This window comes from Muntiacus reevesi, chromosome 3, assembly GCF_963930625.1.
Source record: "Muntiacus reevesi chromosome 3, mMunRee1.1, whole genome shotgun sequence".
NCBI lineage: Eukaryota > Metazoa > Chordata > Mammalia > Artiodactyla > Cervidae > Muntiacus > Muntiacus reevesi.
In genome coordinates this window covers 205,275,136-205,294,107 of record NC_089251.1, presented here as the reverse complement: position 1 = coordinate 205,294,107, position 18,972 = coordinate 205,275,136, and the positions used below count along the sequence as shown (strand labels likewise).

Sequence of the window (18,972 nt, the reverse complement as noted above, 5' to 3'; positions counted from 1 at the left end):
GGGATTTTCTGGGCAAGAGTACTGGAGTGGGTTGCCATTTCCTTCTCCAGGGAATCTTCCCGACCCAGGGATCGAACCCAGGTCTCCTGCATTGTAGACAGATACTTTACCATCTGAGCCACCAGGGAAGTCATAGCATTATATATATTTGCATACACACACACACACACACACACACACACACACACACACATAAACATACATGTGCGCTAAGTCACTTCCCTCATGGTCAACTCTTTGTGACCCTATGGACCATAGTCCACCAGGCTCCTCTGTCCATGGAATTCTTCAGGCCATAATACTGGAGTGGATTGCCATTTCCTTCTCCAGGAGATCTTCCCAACCCAGGGATGCAACCTGCCTCTCTTATGTCTCCTGCATTGACAGACAGGTTCTTTACCACTAGTGCCGCCTGAGAAGCCCCCAGGCATTAGCATATATAAACATTAAGGTACACATAGATGTTCAAATTTTCTTCTAAGAGAAATGAAAAGTGAAATTACACCAATATCCCTGTCATAAGTTGAGTTTCACAAGAAGCTTCTTATGAAATAAGGATTAGCCTGCAGGCCAATTTTTACTGAGGTCAATATCTCTGAAAAGTAGAAGAAAGCAAGATGGGGCAGAAGAATTTAAGCAGTGGTGCCATCTGAATGAAGGTCTCAGCCAACCCCACAGAGACTTCTGGGCAGGAATAGCCTTTCAGAGAAGTCCCAAGTTGAGGCAAGAAGAATGGACTTCTATAGTCAAATCTTGATCAGGTTGTCTTTTGAAGGACTGTTGAAGAGATATGATCTTGAAGAGGCCATTTCTTCAGTCCAGGCCATCCCCAGAGAAGACTGACAACTGAGGGGCTTTTCCCAGCAGCACCTCTAGCCACTGGAGAGATGGGTCCTTCTAGAAGGAAGTTCTGGTTGGCATCCATCATGTCTACCATAGCAACATTTCTCGCCTGTCAGATTAGCAAAAATTCAAACACTGACCAATGTGTTCTGTAACATATCCATGGAAAGACTTCAGGGATCATTTCTGCAGATCACTGTATGTCCATGGGAAAACAGGCACCTTATAATACATTACTGGTAGATGGGAAGAATGGTACTTTCCTCATGGAGGAATGTATCCCGAAGATATTTCCCTACATCTTAAACCACAAACATATACACAGGGTTAATCACTACAGCATTTTTTGAGATGTTCATCATTGGAGGATAGTTGAATGAATTATGATAAACCCACACAAGGGAGAGCTATGTAAGAATTAAGAAGATATATAGCAAATGATATAGATCACATCCCACACACTCTCTAATTTATATATATATATGTATATATACATATATATATGTAATTAGGTTTGCATTTATATTTATAGCAATAAAATATTAATTTTATTAATTGATTTTATAAAGATCTCCACCAGAAAAAAGGATAAATAAAAGCCTAGTGAAGAGAAGGTTTTCTCCCCCCCTCTGTGTTGAAACAGGGTGAGATCAAGACTTTTGCCAGTGTAAATGTATATGTATACATTTTAAACATATTTTAAAATAAAGAGAAAGAGGATATAAATTTTGAGATATGACTAATAACATACACACGCCAGCATGCACATAGGACATGTGGACATCTCTCTCAGTTTACCTATTTCTTCTGAAAACATCCAGAACTAACAACATTAGAGTAGTAATGAATGTACCTAAACTCAGACTTTGATATATAACCATAATCCAGTGGAAAATGTTTCTTGAGAAATTATTGTTATGAGGGTTTAGCTTGAAGGGATGCCCATTAACCCAATTTTGTTAAGTTCAGTATCATAAAGAGTAACAATGAAAAGACTGACAACAATAATGGAACATAACATCAGATGTAAAATGTTTATAGTAATATCAAAGAGAAAGACAATGAACACATGTGAGCGCGGAAAAGTAAGGAAAGATTTTTTAACAGAAGAATATTGTTCAGTTGCTCAGTCCTGTCTGTTTCTTGGTGACCCCATGAACTGCAGCATGCAGGCTTCCCTGTCCTTCATCATCTCCCGGAGCTTGCTCAAACTCATATCCATTGAGTCAGTGATGCTATCCAACCATCTCATTCTCTGTCGTTGTCTTCTTCTGCCTTCAGTCTTTCCCAGCATCAAGGTCTTTTCTAATGAGGTGGCCAAAGTATTGGAGCTTCAGTTTCAACATCAGTCCCTCCAATGTATAGTCAGGACTGATTTCCTTTAAGTTTGACTGATTTGATCTCTTTGCTGTCCAAGAGACTCTCAAGAGTTATCTCCAACACCACAGTTCAAAAACCTCGATTCTTTGGTGTTCAGCTTTCTTTATGGTTCAACACTCACATCCATACATGACTACTGGAAGAGCAATAGCTTTGATTAAATGAAACTTTGTTGGCAAAGTAATGTCTCCGTCTTTTACTGTGCTGTCTAGGTTTGTCATAGCTTTTATTTCAAGGAGCAAGCGTCTTTAAGTTCCATGGTGGCAGTCATCATCTGCAGGGATTTTGAAGAGGAAGAAAAGAAAGTCTGTCATTGTTTCCATTGTTTCCCAATCTTTTTGCCATGAAGTGATGGGACCAAATGCCATGATCTTAGTTTTCTGAATGTTGAGTTCTAAGCCAACTTTTTCACTCTCCTCTTTCACCTTCATCAAGAGGCTCTTTAGTTCCTCTTTGTTTCAGAAGAATGCTATGTAATAAGTATAGAAGGGATGTTACAGTGAGAAAATCACTTTGAAATGATAATTTAATCAAGGAAAGGTCATGAATCATTGACTACTGAGCAGATAGTTCATTGAAGAAAACCTAGTCATATAAAGTGCATTATCATCACACTTTTAATTTCAAGGTGAAATGCATTTTTGCAAAAAATGTATCTCCCAGTTACCCTGCAAGCAGCACTGTTAAGATTGAGGAGATGAGTGCCGGTGCGTTTCCTGATGTGAAGTATAAGTTCAGTTCAGTTCAGTCACTCAGTTGTGTCTGACTCTTTGCCACCCCATGGACTGCAGCACGCCAGGCTCCCTGTCCATCACCAACTCCCGGAGTTTACTCAAATTCATGTCCATTGAGTCGGTGATGCCATCCAATAATCTCATCCTCTGTCGTCCCTTTCTCCTTCACCTTCAATCTTTCCCAGCATCAGGGTCTTTTCAAATGATTTAGCTCTTCGCATCTGTGGCCAAAGTATTGGAGTTTCAGCTTCAACATCAGTCCTTCTAATGAATATTCAGGGCTGACTTTCTTTATGATGAGCTGATTGGATCTCCTTGCTACCCAAGGGACACTCAAGAGTGTTCTCCAGCACCACAGTTCAAAAGCATCAATTCTTTGGCACTCAGTGAAGTAAAAGAGGTATCCATCATCACCCTATAATATCCTTGCCAAAGGTGTTAGTCTAAATTGTATCATAAAAACAATCAGATAATCCAGAATGTGGGCATTCTATAAGACTGCTGGACCAAGAGTCTTCAAAATGTTCGATGTTTTAGAAATAAAAAATGATAGGATAACATTTACTTTAAAAGAGACTAAAGAGGCAACAACCCAATGCAATGATCAGATAGATGATAGATAGATAGATAGATATGGAGATATTTGGGTTACTTAGGGAAATGTGGATATTAGAATATAGATTATACATTTAGATGATATTAATGTTATTATTATTTGAACTGTGGTGTTGGAGAAGACTCATGAGAGTCTCTTGGACTGCAAGCAGATCCAGCCAGTCAATCCTAAAGGAAATGAGTCCTGAGTTTTCAGTGGAAGGACTGAGGCTGAAGCTGAAGCTTCAATAATTTGGTTACCTGATGTGAAGAACTGACTCATTGGGAAAGACCCAGATGCTGGGAAAGATTGAGGGGAGGAGGAGAGGGGGAAAACAGAGGATGAGATGGTTGGATAGCATCATCGACTCAATGGACACGAGTTTGAGCAAGCTCCTGGAGTTGGCGATAGACAGGGAAGCCTGGCGTGCTGCAGTCCATGGGTCACAAGCAGTTAGACATGACTGAGCACTGAACTGAATGTTATTATTTGAGGCCTTCCAGGTGGTGCTAGTGGTAAAGAATCTACCTACCAATGCAGGAGATGCAAGAGATGTGGGTTCAATCCCTGGAGTAGGAAATGTCAACCTACTCCAATATTTTTGGCTGCAAAATTCCATAGGCAGAAGAGCCTGACAGGCTACAGTCTACTGGGCCTCAAAGAGCCAGATATGACTAAACAACGGAGCACATAGCATACACAACATTATTATCATAGGTGTGATATGCCATTTGCTTACATGAGAAAATATTCTTACTTTTGAGAAATGCATACTGAAATATTTAGAGACAAAATAGTCTGATGTTTTCAAGTTAGGTTCAAATGACTCAGCATATGAATAAAAGGTGAGGGTTAATAATTGAAATGTTGATGTTTGGTGAATCTCAGTAACACTCAAATGGATATTTATGTCCTGTTCATTAACTTTTCTGCAACTTTGAAAATTTTCTTAATAAAAAGTTAGTGGGACATAATGGGATATAATTTCATACTTATTAATTTGACAAAAAATTAGTCATGAAATTAACTGTTGGTGAGGAAGTGGCCAAAATGTGGAGCAAGAGAAACTGATATTGCTAGTAGATTCTAAATTGGCACAACTTTTGAAAATAATCTGTCACTATTGGTGGGCTTCCCAAGTGACTCAGTGGTAAAGATTCCATCTGCCAAGCAGGAGACTCAAGTTTGTTCCCTGGGTGGGGAAGATCTCCTGGAGAAGAAAATGGCAACCCACGCCAGTATTCCTGCCTGAGAAATCCCACAAACAGAAGAGCCTGGTGGACTCAAGTCCCTGGGGTCTCAAAAGAGTCTGACATAACCTAGCAACTAAACAACATTGAGTTAGGTAGAAGATATTTATCTTTCGACAAACAATCCTATGTATCAGTGCTTTTTTTTTTTTTTTTTTTTAATTGAAGGATAGTTTTACAGAATTTTGTGGTTTTCTCTCATAAATTAACAAGAATCAGCCAGAGGTACACCCATGTCCCCTCCCTCCCAGACCTCCCTCCCATCTCCCTTCCCACCCCGCCCTTCGGCCTGTTGCAGAGCCCCTGTTTGAGTTCCCTGAGTCTTAAAGCAAATTCCCACTGGCTCTGTTCCCACACGGCATTGTAAATTTCTATGTTACTTGCTCCATACATCTCCTCTTCTCCCTCCTCTCCTCCCACCTTGTCTGTAGGTCTGTTCTCTATGTCTGCTTCCCCATTGCTGCCCTTAAAATAAATTCATCAGTGCCATTTCTTCAGATTTCATATATATGTGTCAGGATACGATATTTATATTTCTCTTTCTGACTTACTTCACTCTGTATAATGGGCTCTAGTTTTGTCCACCTCATTAGAACATATTCAAATGTGTTCCTTTTTATGGCTGAGTGGTATTCCATTATATATATGTACCACAGCTTCTCTATCCATTCATCTGTTGATGGACATCTAGGTCGCTTCCATGTTCTAGCTATTGTAAATAGAGCTGCAGTGAACACTGGGGTACTTTTGTCTTTTTCAGTTTTATTTCCTCAGGGTGTATGCCTAGAAATGGGATTGCTGGGTCATGTGGTGTTTTTTTTAAAGGCGTCTCCACGCCATCTTCCATAGTGACTGTACCAATTTACATTCCCACCAGTAATACAAGAGTGTGGCCTTTTCTCCACACCCTCTCCAACATTTATTGTTTGTAGACTTTTTGATGATGGCCATTCTGATTGGTGTGAAGTGGTATCTCATTGTAGTTTTGATTTGCATTTCTCTGATAATGAGTGATGTTGAGCATCTTTTCATGTGCTTGTTAGCCATCTGTATGTCTTCTTTGGAGACATGTCTCTTCAGGTCCCTTTCCTACTTTTTGATTGTGTTGTTTGCTTTTCTGGTATTGAGTTGTATAAGCTGCTTGTATAATTTGGAAATTAATTCTTTATCACTTGTTTCCCTTGCTATTATTTTCCCCCATTCTAAGGGTTGTCTTTTCACCTTGTTTGTAGTTTCCTTTGTTATGCAAAAGCTTTTAAGTTTAATTAGGCCCCACTTGTTTATTTTTGTTTTTATTTCCATTACTCTAGGAGGTGGGTCATAGAAGATCTTGCTTTGATCTATGTCATCAAGTGTTCTGCCTATGTTCTCCTCTAAGAGTTTAATAGTTTGTGGTCTTGCATTTAGGTCTTTAATCCATTCTGAGTTTATCTCTGTGTGTGGCATTAGTAAGTGATCTAATTTCATTCTTTGCATGCAGCTGTCCAATTTTCCCAGCACCACACGACTTATTGAAGAGGCTGTCTTTACCCCGTTATATATTCTTGTCTCCTTTGTCAAAAAAATAAGGTACCAGGTACCCATGGGCACGTGGGTTTATCTCTGGGTTCTCTATCTTGTTCCATTCATCTATATTTCTGCTTTTGTGCCAGTACCCTACTGTCTTGATTACTGTAGCTCTGATGTATAGTCTGAAGTCAGGAAGATTGATTCCTCCAGCTCCATTCTTATTTCTCAAGACTGTTTTTTGCTATTTGGGGTCTTTTCAGTTTCCATACGAATTGTGAAATTTTTCATTCCAGTTTGGTAAAAAATAGTCATTGGTAATTTGATAGGGATCACATGAATCTGTAGATTGCATTTGGTAGTATAGTCATTTTCATAATATTGATTCTTCCCACCCAGAAACATGGAATATCTGTCCATCTGTTTATGTCATCTTTGATTTCTTTCATCAGTGTCTTATAGTTTTCCGTATACAGATCTTTTGTTTCCTTAGGTAGTTTTATTCCTAGATATTTTAATCTTTTTGTTGTAATGGTGAATGGTATTGATTCCTTAATTCCTCTTTCTGATTTTTCATTGTTAGTATATAGGAGTGGAACTGCTTTCTGAGTATTGACCTTGTATCCTGTGACTTTGCTGAATTCGCTGATTAGCTCTAGTAATTTTCTGATAGTATCCTTTGAGTTTTCTATGTATAGTATCACATTATCTTCAACCAGTGAGAGGTTTACTTCTTCTTTTCCAATCTGGATTCCTTTTCTTGTTTTTCTCTAATTGCTGTAGTTAGGACTTCCAAAATTATGTTGAATAATAGTGGTGAGAGGGGACACGATTGTCTGTTCCTGATCTTAGAGTGAAAGTGTTTAATGTTTCACCATTGAGAATAATGTTTGCTGTGGGCTTTTTATGTATGGCCTTTACTATGTTGAGGTAGGTTTCTTCTATGCCCTTTTTTTTTGAAGTGTTTGTATCATAAATGGACGCTGGGTTTTACCAAAGGCTTTTTCTGCATCTATTGAGATTATCATATGGTTTTTATCTTTCAATTTATTGATACGGTTTATCACACTGATTGGTTTGCATATACTGAAGAATCCTTGCATCCCTAGAATAAACCCAACTTGATCATGGTGTATGAGATTTTTAATGTGTTGTTGGATTCTGTTTGCTAGAATTTTGTTAAGGATTTTTGCATCTATGTTCATCAGCGATATTGGCCTGTAATTTTCTTTTTTCATGTTGTCTTTTCTTGGCTTTGGTATCAGGGTGATTGTAGCCTTGTAGAATGAATTTGGAAGTATTCCTTCCTCTGCAATTTTTCTGAAGAGTTTCAGAAAAATAGGCATTGGCTCTTCTCTGAATGTTTGATAGAATTCCCCTGTGAAGCATTCTGGCCCTGGGCTTGTTGGAGGGAGATTTTTGATCACTGTTTCAATTTCAGTGTTTGTAATTTAGTTGTTCATAATTTCCATTTCTTCCTGGTTCAGTCTTGGGAGGATGATCTTTTCTAAGTATCTGTCCATTTCCTCTAGGTTGTCCATTTCATTAGAATATAGTTGCTCATAATATTCCCTTATGGTCTTTTGTATTTCTGTTGTCTGTTGTAACCTCTCCCTATTAAATTCTAATTTTATTGGTTTGATTTTTCTCCCTTTTTTCTTGATGAATCTAGCTAGTGGTTTGTCAGTTTTGTTAATTTTCTCAAAGAACCAGCTTTTAGTTTTATTAATCTTTGCTATTGTTTCCTTTGTTTCTTTTTCATTTGTTTCTGCTCTGATTTTTATGATCTCCTTCCTTCTGCTGACTTTGGGTGGTTTTTGTTCTTCTTTTTCCAGCTGCTTTACATGTAGAGTTAGGCTGTCTATTTGATGTTTTTCTTTCTTCTTGACTTATGGTTGTATTGCTATAAACCTCCCTCTTAGAACTGCTTTTGCTAAGTCCCATAGGTTTTGGGTCGTCGTGTTTTCATTGTCATTTTTTTCTAGGCATCTTTTGATTTCTTCTTTTATTTCTTCAGTAACCTCTTTGTTATTTAGTAATGTATTGTTTAATCGCCATGAGTTTGTGTTTTTTGCTGGTTTTTTTTTTTTTTCTGTAGTTGATATCTAGTCTCATAGCATTATAGTCAGAAGATACTTAATACAATTTCAATTTTCTTAAATTTACTGAGGCTTGATTTGTGGTCCAAGATGTGGTCTATCCTCGAGAATGTTCCATGTGCACTTGAGAAGAAAGTGTATTCTTCTGTATTTCGATGGAAAGTCCCAAAGATATCAATTAAGTCTATTTGGTCTAATATTCCCTTTAAGATTTGTGTTTCCTTATTGATTCTCGGTTTTGATGATCTGTCCATTGATGACAGTGGGGTGTTAAAGTCCCCTACTATTATTGTGTTGCTGATGATTTCTCCTCCTATGTCTGTTAGTTTGCCTTATGTGTTGAGGTGCTCCTATGTTGGGTGCACAGATATTTACAATTGCTATGTTTTCTTCTTGGATTGATCCCTAGATCATTATGTAATGTCCTTCTTTTTCTCTCATGATATTCTTTATATTAAAGTCTATTTTGTCCAAAATAAGGATTGACACTCCAGCTTTCTTTTGGTTTCCATTCACATGGAATATCTTATTCCATCCTTTTACTTTCAGTCAGTATGTGTCTCTAGGTCTGAAGTGGGTCTCCTGTAGGCAGTATATATATGGGTCTTGTTTTTGTATCCATTCAGTCAGTCTGTATCTTTTGGTTGGTGCATTTAATCCATTTACATTTAAGGTAATTATTGATACACATGTTCCTATTGGCATTTTCTTGATTATTTTGGGTTTGTTTTTGTCTTTCCTTTCTCTTGTGTTTACTGGCTATGTAAATCCCTTTAGTATTTCTTGCAAGGTTGGTTTGTTGGTGCTGAATTCTCTTAATTTCTCCTTGTCTGTAAAGCTTTTTTGATTTCTCTGTCAATTTTGAATGAGATCTTTGGCAGGGAGAGTAATTGTGGTTGTAGGATTTTCTCTTTCAGTAATTTAAATATATCCTGCCATTCCCTTCTGGCCTGTAGAGTTTCTGCTGAAAGATCTGCTGTTAATCATATGGGTTTTCTCTTGTATGTTACTTGTTGCTTTTCCCTTGCTGCTTTTAATATTCTTTCTTTGTGTTTAATCTGCGTCTTGATGTGTTTCTCCTTGGGTTCATCTTGTAGGAGACTCTGTGCTTCTTGGACTTGATTGACTATTTCCCATGTTGGGGAAATTTTCAACTATAATTTCTGCAAAAATGTTCTCAGTGTCTTTCTTTTTTTCTTCTTCTTCTGGGACCCCTATAACTCAAATATTGGTGTGTTTAATATTGTCCCAAAGGTCTCTGAGGCTTTCCTCAATTCTTTTCATTCCTTTCGATTTATTCTGCTCTTCAGCAGTTGCTTCCACCACTCTATCCTCCAGCTCACTTATCCATTCCTCTGCCTGTTATTTTGCTATTGGTTCCTTCTAGTGTATTTTTAATTTCAGTAATTGTGTTATTCATCTCTGTTTGCTTATTCTTTATTTCTTGTATGTCCTTGGTGATTGTATTAACTGTGTTAAATGCTTCTTGCATTTTCTCCATTCTATTTTCAAGTCTTGGGAGCGTCTTTACTCATTATTCTGAGTTCTCTTTCAGGGAGATTACTTATTTCCTCTTTATTTATTTAGTCTTTTGAGTTTCTACCTTGCTCTTTCATTTGTGTTGTATTTCTCTGTCTTTTCATCATCATCTTTTTTTTTTTTTTCTAAGTTGGTCCATTTGAGGTCTCCTTTCCCCAAGCTTTAAGGTTGTATTACTTCTTCCTTTTGATTTTTGCACTTGCAGGGAAATGTTAGTTGGGTGGTTTGTGTTGATTTCTTGTTGGGGTGATTTGTGCCTGTGTTCTAGTGGGAGGAGATAAAGTAGGTAATTACAGAAATAGTGGGAAATACACACACACACTTCCACATATACAGTTATAACCAAAGTGTTCTAAAGAAAACAGTACAGGAGACTGACTTGGTGAGACAGGGAAACCAGAGGTGATATCAACCAATTTAAAGAAGAGTTAGCTAATGCTCAGTCTGATAATCTGAGCACAAATGGAAGGCCAATTGGGGAATAGAGCATAGAGATCGCAACAATTTAACTTACTTGGTGAAAGCAGAAAAAGAGGGAAAAAAGGGAGAATAAAAAAAGAGAGGAAAAAAATAAGAGAAGGGAGGGAAAAGAGAAAAGGAAGGATGGAGACAAGAACTAAAAAATAAAAAAAGAGAGAGAGAAAAGATAAAAAGAAAAGCAAAGATGAATAGACGTGTGTGAAAAAGATTTATATATATATTCAGGAATAGCTACAGCCAGTAAAGAGCAGTAGGTAAAGCGGTTGAATATATCCAAATCCAAATCAAAAAAACTTATCAAGAAAAAAGAAAAAAAAAAAAAAAAAGTGAGGAGGAAAAAAGAAAAAAAGAAAAACCTAAAATGAATTTTTTTCTTGTTTTTTTTTTTTTTTTTCTTGGACAAAAAGCACAGAGGAAAACTCCACAGCACTGCAAAAGGCTAATATGGAGGTGGAAATATATAGGGAGAATAAACCGTGTGATTTATATGAAAAAAAGGAAACAAAATCTTAAAGTGATTTTTTTTTTAACAAGGAAAACTCAACAGCATTGCAAAAAGCTAATGTGATAGTGGAAATATGTTGGGGAATAAGCAGTGTGATTTATAAGAAGAAAGAATCTTAAAATGATTTCTTTTTTTTTTTTAATAACAAGATAAACAAAGAGGAAAACTCCACAACACCGCTAACTGCTAGTGTGAAGGTGGAGATATGTTGGGGGGGGGGGGGGCGGAAATGGCGTGATTTATAAGAGAAAAAAAAGGAAAAAGAAAAAAAAAAAAATAAACAGGGTTTTCAAGGTCATAGTCCTTGGTGGTGGAGTCTGCCTCTGTGGATGGGGTTGGGTTAGTGTCCTGTGATGCTTTCCTGGTTGGTGGAGCTCGTGCCTGGATTCTGGTTGATGGAGTTGGATCTTGTCTATCTCGAGGGCTGTGCCATTTTCAGTAGGAGATTTTGGAGTGTCTGTGGGTTAAGTATGCCTTTGGGCAATCCCGGCTTTCCCAGTGTTAGGCGCGTCTATTTTCGCAGCTGCTTCAAAGCGTCTCTCTCAGCATCTATGCAGTGCAGCCAGTCCCTACTTGTTCCTGGGATCACTGCTGGTGATTCAGTTCCCCCGTCCCACCCTGCGCTGCCGGCCGAGACTTCCCAGGTAGGTGCTTGCGTGGATGCTTCTGCGTCCCGCGACGTGCGGGGGCTCCCCTCAGCTCCCCAAGCCCACCTCTGGCTCGCGGGGCTGTGTGCACTTGACTCGGTTCCCGGGGTCCACCCTCTGCGTCGCCAGGTTTCTGTGCACTTGTCTCGTCTCACTGCCTGCAGTCTGTCCCGGGGGTTACTGGTTCTTCTTCCAGCTGTGCCGGGAGGATGCCCGAGTTTGTAGCCTCCCCTCTCTGGGCGCCTGGTCCCGCCTTGGGCGCGGGCTGTGTCTGCGCGGTCCCTGGGCCTGCCGTCTGTGCAGCTTCTGCTGGGTTTATCTGCCGTCACACTGGCCACCGGCACTGGCTGGGCTGCAAGGCTTGTGTGCGCTGGCTGGCTCTGCAGGCCGCGTGCTCTCGGGTCCCAAGCCTGCCTCTGTCTGGGGCCACAGTCCACGAGCTGTTCACGAGCTCAGAAGTACATCTTTCTCAGTTTACTGCCTTCCAAGTCCCTGATTTGGAGAAGGCAATGGCACCCCACTCCAGGGCTCTTGCCTGGAAAATCCCATGGATGGAGGAGCCTGGTGGGCTGCAGCCCACGGGGTCGCGAAGAGTCGGACACGACGGAGCGACTTCACTTTCACTTTTCACTTTCATGCATTGAAGAAAATGGCAACCCACTCCAGCGTTCTTGCCTGGAGAATCCCAGGGACGCGGGAGCCTGGTGGGCTGCCGTCTATGGGGTCGCACAGAGTCGGACAGACTGAAGCGACTTAGCAGCAGCAGCAGCAGCAGCAAAAGTCCCTGATTTTCCAAGACTTCTTCCTAGCTCCCCTTTGGGCCTACCTGCGCACGGGAACTTCTGCTTCATGGCTCCCTCCCTCCTTCAGGGCACAAGTTCCTGCCCAGAAGTCGTCTGTCTTTTCCCTTTTACATCTCCCTTCTCTCTCCCACCTCATTTCAGGGAGCTTAGCCTGTCCTCCTGGAGGCCTGGGGTCTTCTGCTGTCGCCTAGAGGTTGCTTTGTAGGAATCGTTCCATATCTTGAAGAGTATTTTTATGTATCTGGGGGGAGGCTGGTGATCTCCCCATTTTACTCCTCCACCATCTTCTCTGTGCTCCCTCCAGGAGTTTTTCCACTTATCAGCATTTGTCTCAAGAAAACCCTGCCACATGCACAAGGAGACATTAATAAAGTGGTCTACAGACAACTTGATTTAAAGAGCAAAAATTTGGAAAAACTCAAATATCAAAAAATAAATTTTTCTGTATTCATGCATATAATAAAATACCATATAGCAGTGAAAATAAACTATGTCTACAAGTGTCAACATGAATTAATCTCAGAAATAAACTATTGAGTGAAAATAGCAAATCTATCAATATTATTCTCAATATACATGCTACAAAGGTTAAAAGCATATAACACTTAAAATCTATTTGAAATGAAGTTTGTTCTAAAAGTTTTATTCAAAGCTATTTCAAACTGTTTAGCTGTCAATCATTTAGATTAACGCTATCAAAGTCCTGTGTCTATACTAAATGACTAGATGACTTCCTATGTCAAGGTGAGGCTACCCATGTGGTCCTATGTGGAGATGTTTTCTGAATGATTTTCCTATAGCATAGGAATAAAGGTACTGTCTTGCCTGTAACTATGGTTATGTGAATGTGTATTCATTCTTGAGATTGAAAACAAGAAACTCAATGTTACCTGAGAACTAAAGAATTAAAAGTGACAGGGGCAGTTAGCACTTTGGTGTTGACCAGAGAGATGCTATTTAAATAAAAGGGAAATCAATATTGTCTATTTCTTTGCAGAGTAAAAGTGAGCAAATTACTGTGCGGCATCTGACATCAGGAAACTGGGAAGTGATAAAGATCCTGGCATATGATGAAACTACACAAAAAATGTGAGTGTTTTTATTCTCCAGTCAAGTTGGAAGTCAGTGTTATTAAATGCAATCTTATCTGCCAGATTTATTTTTGCTTACCATAGTTCTAATCCAAGTAGCCCGGCCATGTAAAAAACAACCTTTAAGACTCTCCCTCAGCTTCACCCAGAGAGATGTTTACACAGACACATTTGCACAGACACATGCATGCACACACACACAGAGTCACACTCAGAGAGATTGTGAGATACCATGGAAAAAAAGTATGACAACATTTTAAGAAAAGATATGTTTCCCAAATGGATCAAAGTCCTGCTGTTGAATAATAGAAAAGCTCTTGCCTATTTTTGGCAGTTGGAAAATGCAAGTGAAAAATTCAGTGTTGCAAAAATTGATTGGTGCCTGATGTTTGTGTTGTTTTTTTTTCATGGGCAGTTACTTTCTGAGCACCGAGTCATCTCCCAGAGGGAGGCAACTGTACAGGTAAGCACTGTGAGAGGACCTTCCCGCACAGGTCGGTTCCTCAGGGGCCATCCACACCGCATCATCACAGGATGGAGAGGTCTGAAGTTGCATTTTTGGTATGACTAGGAGAGAGCCAACTCAGTGTGACAAAACCTCATCTCTGGACCATTGTGAGCATAAAGGTTTGGAACTGGGGTGGAGAGCATCTTACTCCTCTTTTATTTTTTCCCTCACTTGTTTTTATCCTTTCAAAATACCTTTTTTTTTTTTTTTTGAGGTTTGCGTCTCTAAATGACACATATCACTAGCATTTCCTTATTTCCCCAATAGCTTTGTGTTGTGCTGTGCCTCATTTAAGGTTTTCAGTATATGAAGCCTTCCCTGATCAAACCAGTCAATCTAAAGGAAATCAATCCTAAATATTCATTGATTCTGAAGCTGAAGCTCCAATACTTTGGCCACCTGGTGTGAAAAACTGACTCATTATAAAAGACCTTGATGCTGGGAAAGATTAAAGTCAGGAGGAGAAGGGGATGACAGAGGATCAGGTGGTTGGATGGCATCACCAGCTTGATGGACATGAGTTTGAACAAGCTCTGGGAGTGCTGATGGACAAGGAAGCTTGGCATGCTGCAGTCCATGAGATCAAAAAGAGTTGGACAGGACTGAGCAACTGGACTGAACTGAACCGGTGTCTCAGATGGTAAAGAATCCACCTGCAATGGAGGAGACCCAGGTTCATCCCTGGGTCAGGAAGATCCCCTGGAGAAGGGAATGGCTACCCATTCTGTATTCTTGCCTGGAGAATCCCATAGACAGAGGAGTGGGCTATAGTCCATGGGGTCGCAAAGAGTCAGAAATGACGGAAAGACTAACCACACATGCAATACTCTACCCCTGTGATTTATTCCTGGAAAATTAAAGCGCTGTGGACATTTAGTAGCACAGATCAAGTGGTAGTTTCTCTCTCCCCACTCTCAGGATGTATAAAATCCATAGACTGTTATTTAAGCCAGGCATGGCCCTTGATTACTAAAATAGAGCTGTGGACGGGAACTATTTTCATCTCTCCAATTTTCCCAGATGGAAACTATATTCATAAAAGGGTTTAAGGTCATACCTATTTAGTATTAAAAATGTCTCCTCACTCAGAAAGCTTTCACCAGGGCTTCCCAAGAATGACTTTCATTTTTGCCTGGCAAGCAACTTATTAATTCTAGACTTCATATATCCTTTCTAATTTCCTTCTCACAGATCCATTTTTAAAGTGTCAAAACTGCCATGGCATATTCTCAGTGGAAATTCATCATGTTTGAAGCAGTGTCACTAATGATTCTTACAAAGTAGCCTAGACTTTCCTTTGAGAGCAAAAATGCATGTTTCAAGTACCCTTACTCACTCTAATTCACCCACACACTATTATTTATGCATAAATCACTGTCATCTGAAGTGAGCCTCTCCTCGTTTTAATCACATATTGCAATATGTCATTTTCACATTCTTTGTTTTTTTCTCTTAGAGTCTGGAACACATGTTCTCAATTCTAATGACTTTCAAAGGAAGAACAGCTATTTATTTAAAGAGACTGATTCTAATTTTAGAATCAATTACACTTCAATAAAAATTAATTCATTAAAAATTAAAAAAAAAAATAAAGAGACTGATTCTAATTTTAGCTTAGACATCTTGATTAAAGTATTAGTCACTTTCTAGTGTTGGTTACCTAAAACTTATCTTTCTTGAAACTTATATTGTGGTTAATATTGGCGGTCAAGAACAATCCTTTAGAGAGATAGAAATACTTGACTAATGTTTTACTTCTCTCATTTTGTAAAACTCTTAAAGAAAAATGAGTGTCAGAAAATTACATTTGGCTAAGTTCAGCTAATGGAGCTGCCTCATCCTCTCCTCCTTTTATTAGCCTAAAATGTGATTTGAGTAACAAGGAGTTCTTAGATTTGTGTGCTTGTCCTTTGGGCTTCTCAGACAGTAAAGAATCTGCCTTCAATGCAGGAGATTTGGGTTCGATTCCTGGGTCAAGAAGATCCCCTTTGAAGGAAATGGCAACCTCCTCCAGTATTCCTACCTGGAGAATTCCATGGAGAGAGGAGCCTAGCAGGCTACAATCCATGGGGTCACAAAGAGTCAAACATGACTGAACTAGTAACACACTTATGGGTTTCCAAGGTGGCACCAGAGGTACAGAACCTGCCTGCCAATGTAGGACATGTAAGAGACATGGATTTGATCCCTGGGTCAGGAAGATCCTCCGGAGAAGGCATGGCAGCCTACTCCAGGATTCTGGCCTGGAGAATCCCCGTGGACAGAGAGCCTGGCTGGCTACAGTCCATGGGGTCACAAAAAGCTGTACACAACTGAGACAAATGAGCGCACACACACATGTCTCTAGCGACTGAGGCAGAGCAGTACGACAGTCAGTGGATCTATGACCTGTACTAGTGTGGAAGACTGGGTTGTAACCAAAATATACAACCAATAGATTTTTCTTTACATGGCTCATCAGGTGCCAGTGGACTTGACTATAAGAAAATGTTAGTGTTTAACCCAAAAAACTCAACCATTGTCTTGTCCAGGTCCATAAAAATAGTAATTGGTTGATTTAATTTATGGGATTAACAGAGTCAGAATTGCTACCATATTCAGTGTCATAATTTTGTCTCAAAGCATACTTATCTTTATTTTTAGTAATTTCATAATCTAAATAATGAGAAAATACCAATATAAATTTTTAAGGAACTTGGGTCTGAAAAATTATATGACAGAGTAGAAAGAGAAAAGTTAAATTCTGTGTGTGACTGCCACACATTCATAGTCTGTCTGTGGCGATAGTTCTGTAATATTGTGACTGAAATTAACCATATACTTGAAAACTGGCTAAAATGGTGAATATTGTTTTACCACAGCTTAAAAGAAAAAAAAAAGGCTATGATTTATCATAAGGATGAAACTAGCTAATGTATTTAAGTGATCACTTAAATACTGATCACTTCAGATATAAAGGAAAATTTTGGTTTATAATGAACCCAAAATGCTTCAAGTGTGAAGTTGTGACTTTGTGAAGTATAGTATACTATGTGTTTTATTCCAAAATGCAACTGAGAATATTTTGTCCAGTCAAGTTTCAAAAAGTGTATCATTAGCAGTGTTTTTGTCTAGCAGCACAGATAATTTATGATAAATCATAATTTATTAGTTCTTTCAACTAATATTATTGCTAGTGACTATTTATGCTTATCTGTGTGGGTAGTTTCTTTTTAGACTTTACAAAGAAATATCTATAAAAATATAACTAAGAATAAGTTATATTGAGTCCTGGGAAAGTCTGTTTCCTTAAAGCATATATAACTATATACATGTTATATATGTATAGGTGTTCATAATTTTAATTTTTTTCTGAGAAGAAAAATGTGTATGTCTTAACATTAGTAATGGAAATTGACTTTGCATTTTTATGATAAGTGATAATTTATAAGGAACTTCAATTTAAGTAATACTGTAACTTCTTTATGTTAATATTTAAATAATGATATCACACATTCAAGTACCTGGAATAGTAGCATTTCTCACTTTCTTTTTCTTTCCCCAGTGCTTCTACTGAAGGCTTATTGAATCGTCAATGTATTTCATGTAATTTTATGAAAGAACAATGCACATATTTTGATGCCAGTTTTAGTCCCATGAATCAACATTTTTTATTACTCTGTAAAGGTAATAGTTGATCTCTGTTAAAATTTATTTTATCAATTTTGTTTGATTAGTATCTATTACTATCAGTAGTAATGATTACCCTCAATCTATGATTTTATATTCCTAGTTTACACAAGTTTTTGTTTAAAAGTAATAAATAAGGGTTTTTTGTGATATAAATTTTATCCATTACTTTATTTAAAAGACAGAAATTGGGAGTAAGTCAGTATGTATACAGGTACATGATCAATAAGTGCTATTTTATATGAACCTTTTTAAAAAGTGAATAAACGTTTACATTAGCGAAGTCATCCTAGAATAATAAACTAATTTACCTAGACTTTAGGAAAAGCAACAGTCTCCTTGTTGAAATAATGGCTTTGTTGTTAAGAAATTTAGGATCTACAAAAATTTAATTCTCTGGGTCTAGCCTCCTTAAATTTTGAGAAAGTATGTTCACCCCAATTATTTCTTCTATATGATAATAGTATGCTAAGTCTTACCTAGTGGTATAGTATGTCTAGGTTACACTATTAGGAATCATTGTACCTTTAATAGGATACTCTGATAAAATGGGAGATATCCTCTTATAATGCGATGGATTGAGTGTTACAGCTTTAGCTGGTATCTTGTGAAGTCCTGTTTTAAGATACCATGAGGAAAAGAACAATACTTACTTTTTTTCATTATTTTTTTCTCTTGACATCTTAAAGAAAGTAATCAAAAAAGAGATGTACTTGTTTGATGACACCAGAGAAAAACCATTAGCCTCCAAATAGAGTTCATTATAGAAGTGAAGTTTCAAGATAACATCTTAAAGTTACAACTGAATTGTCCAGTGTATTTGAAATAGCTATTCCAGTTAATATATTTTTAAATTAATATAAGATTAGTTCCAAAATTTAATTTGTCTTGTGGATGAAATATTTCTAATATGCATGCATTCTTTCTTTCTTGGCTGAGTGGTAAATATAATTTAATCTTGGATGAGAGGGTAAAAGGTCACAGGTTTGGAAATCAACTGACAGATCAGTGACTATTCTATTAAAGACTAGAAGACAGTAGGGTGCATTAGATTGGCTGAAACCATAGAAATATTGAAGTATATGGCATTTTAGAGAAGGGAGGATCTTTACAATAATCTTGTAAACAGTTTCATTCCCCATATGTTCTTACTTTTCTGAATAAAATGTGCATAGAAAGGAATAAAATCTAATAATCTGATTTCTATTTCATTATGTTTTAGCTATGAAATGCTTGCATGTGGAAAAAAAGAATTCTGCCATCTAACCTTCCAATAGTTATTATTTAGATGTCTTTAAAATGTTTCTACATATATTTCTAAAA

At 38.1% G+C, this 18,972-nt stretch overlaps 1 protein-coding gene across 1 annotated transcript in view; it reads left to right on the top strand.

The window, feature by feature from the left end:
- DPP10 (dipeptidyl peptidase like 10) overlaps positions 1-18,972 on the top strand; it is a 707,061-nt gene that overhangs the window by 637,424 nt on the left and 50,665 nt on the right. Inside the window, exons 14-16 of the mRNA XM_065927825.1 lie at positions 13,379-13,470; positions 13,888-13,935; positions 17,525-17,646. Of these exons, the coding sequence (XP_065783897.1) occupies positions 13,379-13,470; positions 13,888-13,935; positions 17,525-17,646 (262 nt within the window). The remainder of the gene's footprint in view (positions 1-13,378; positions 13,471-13,887; positions 13,936-17,524; positions 17,647-18,972) is intronic.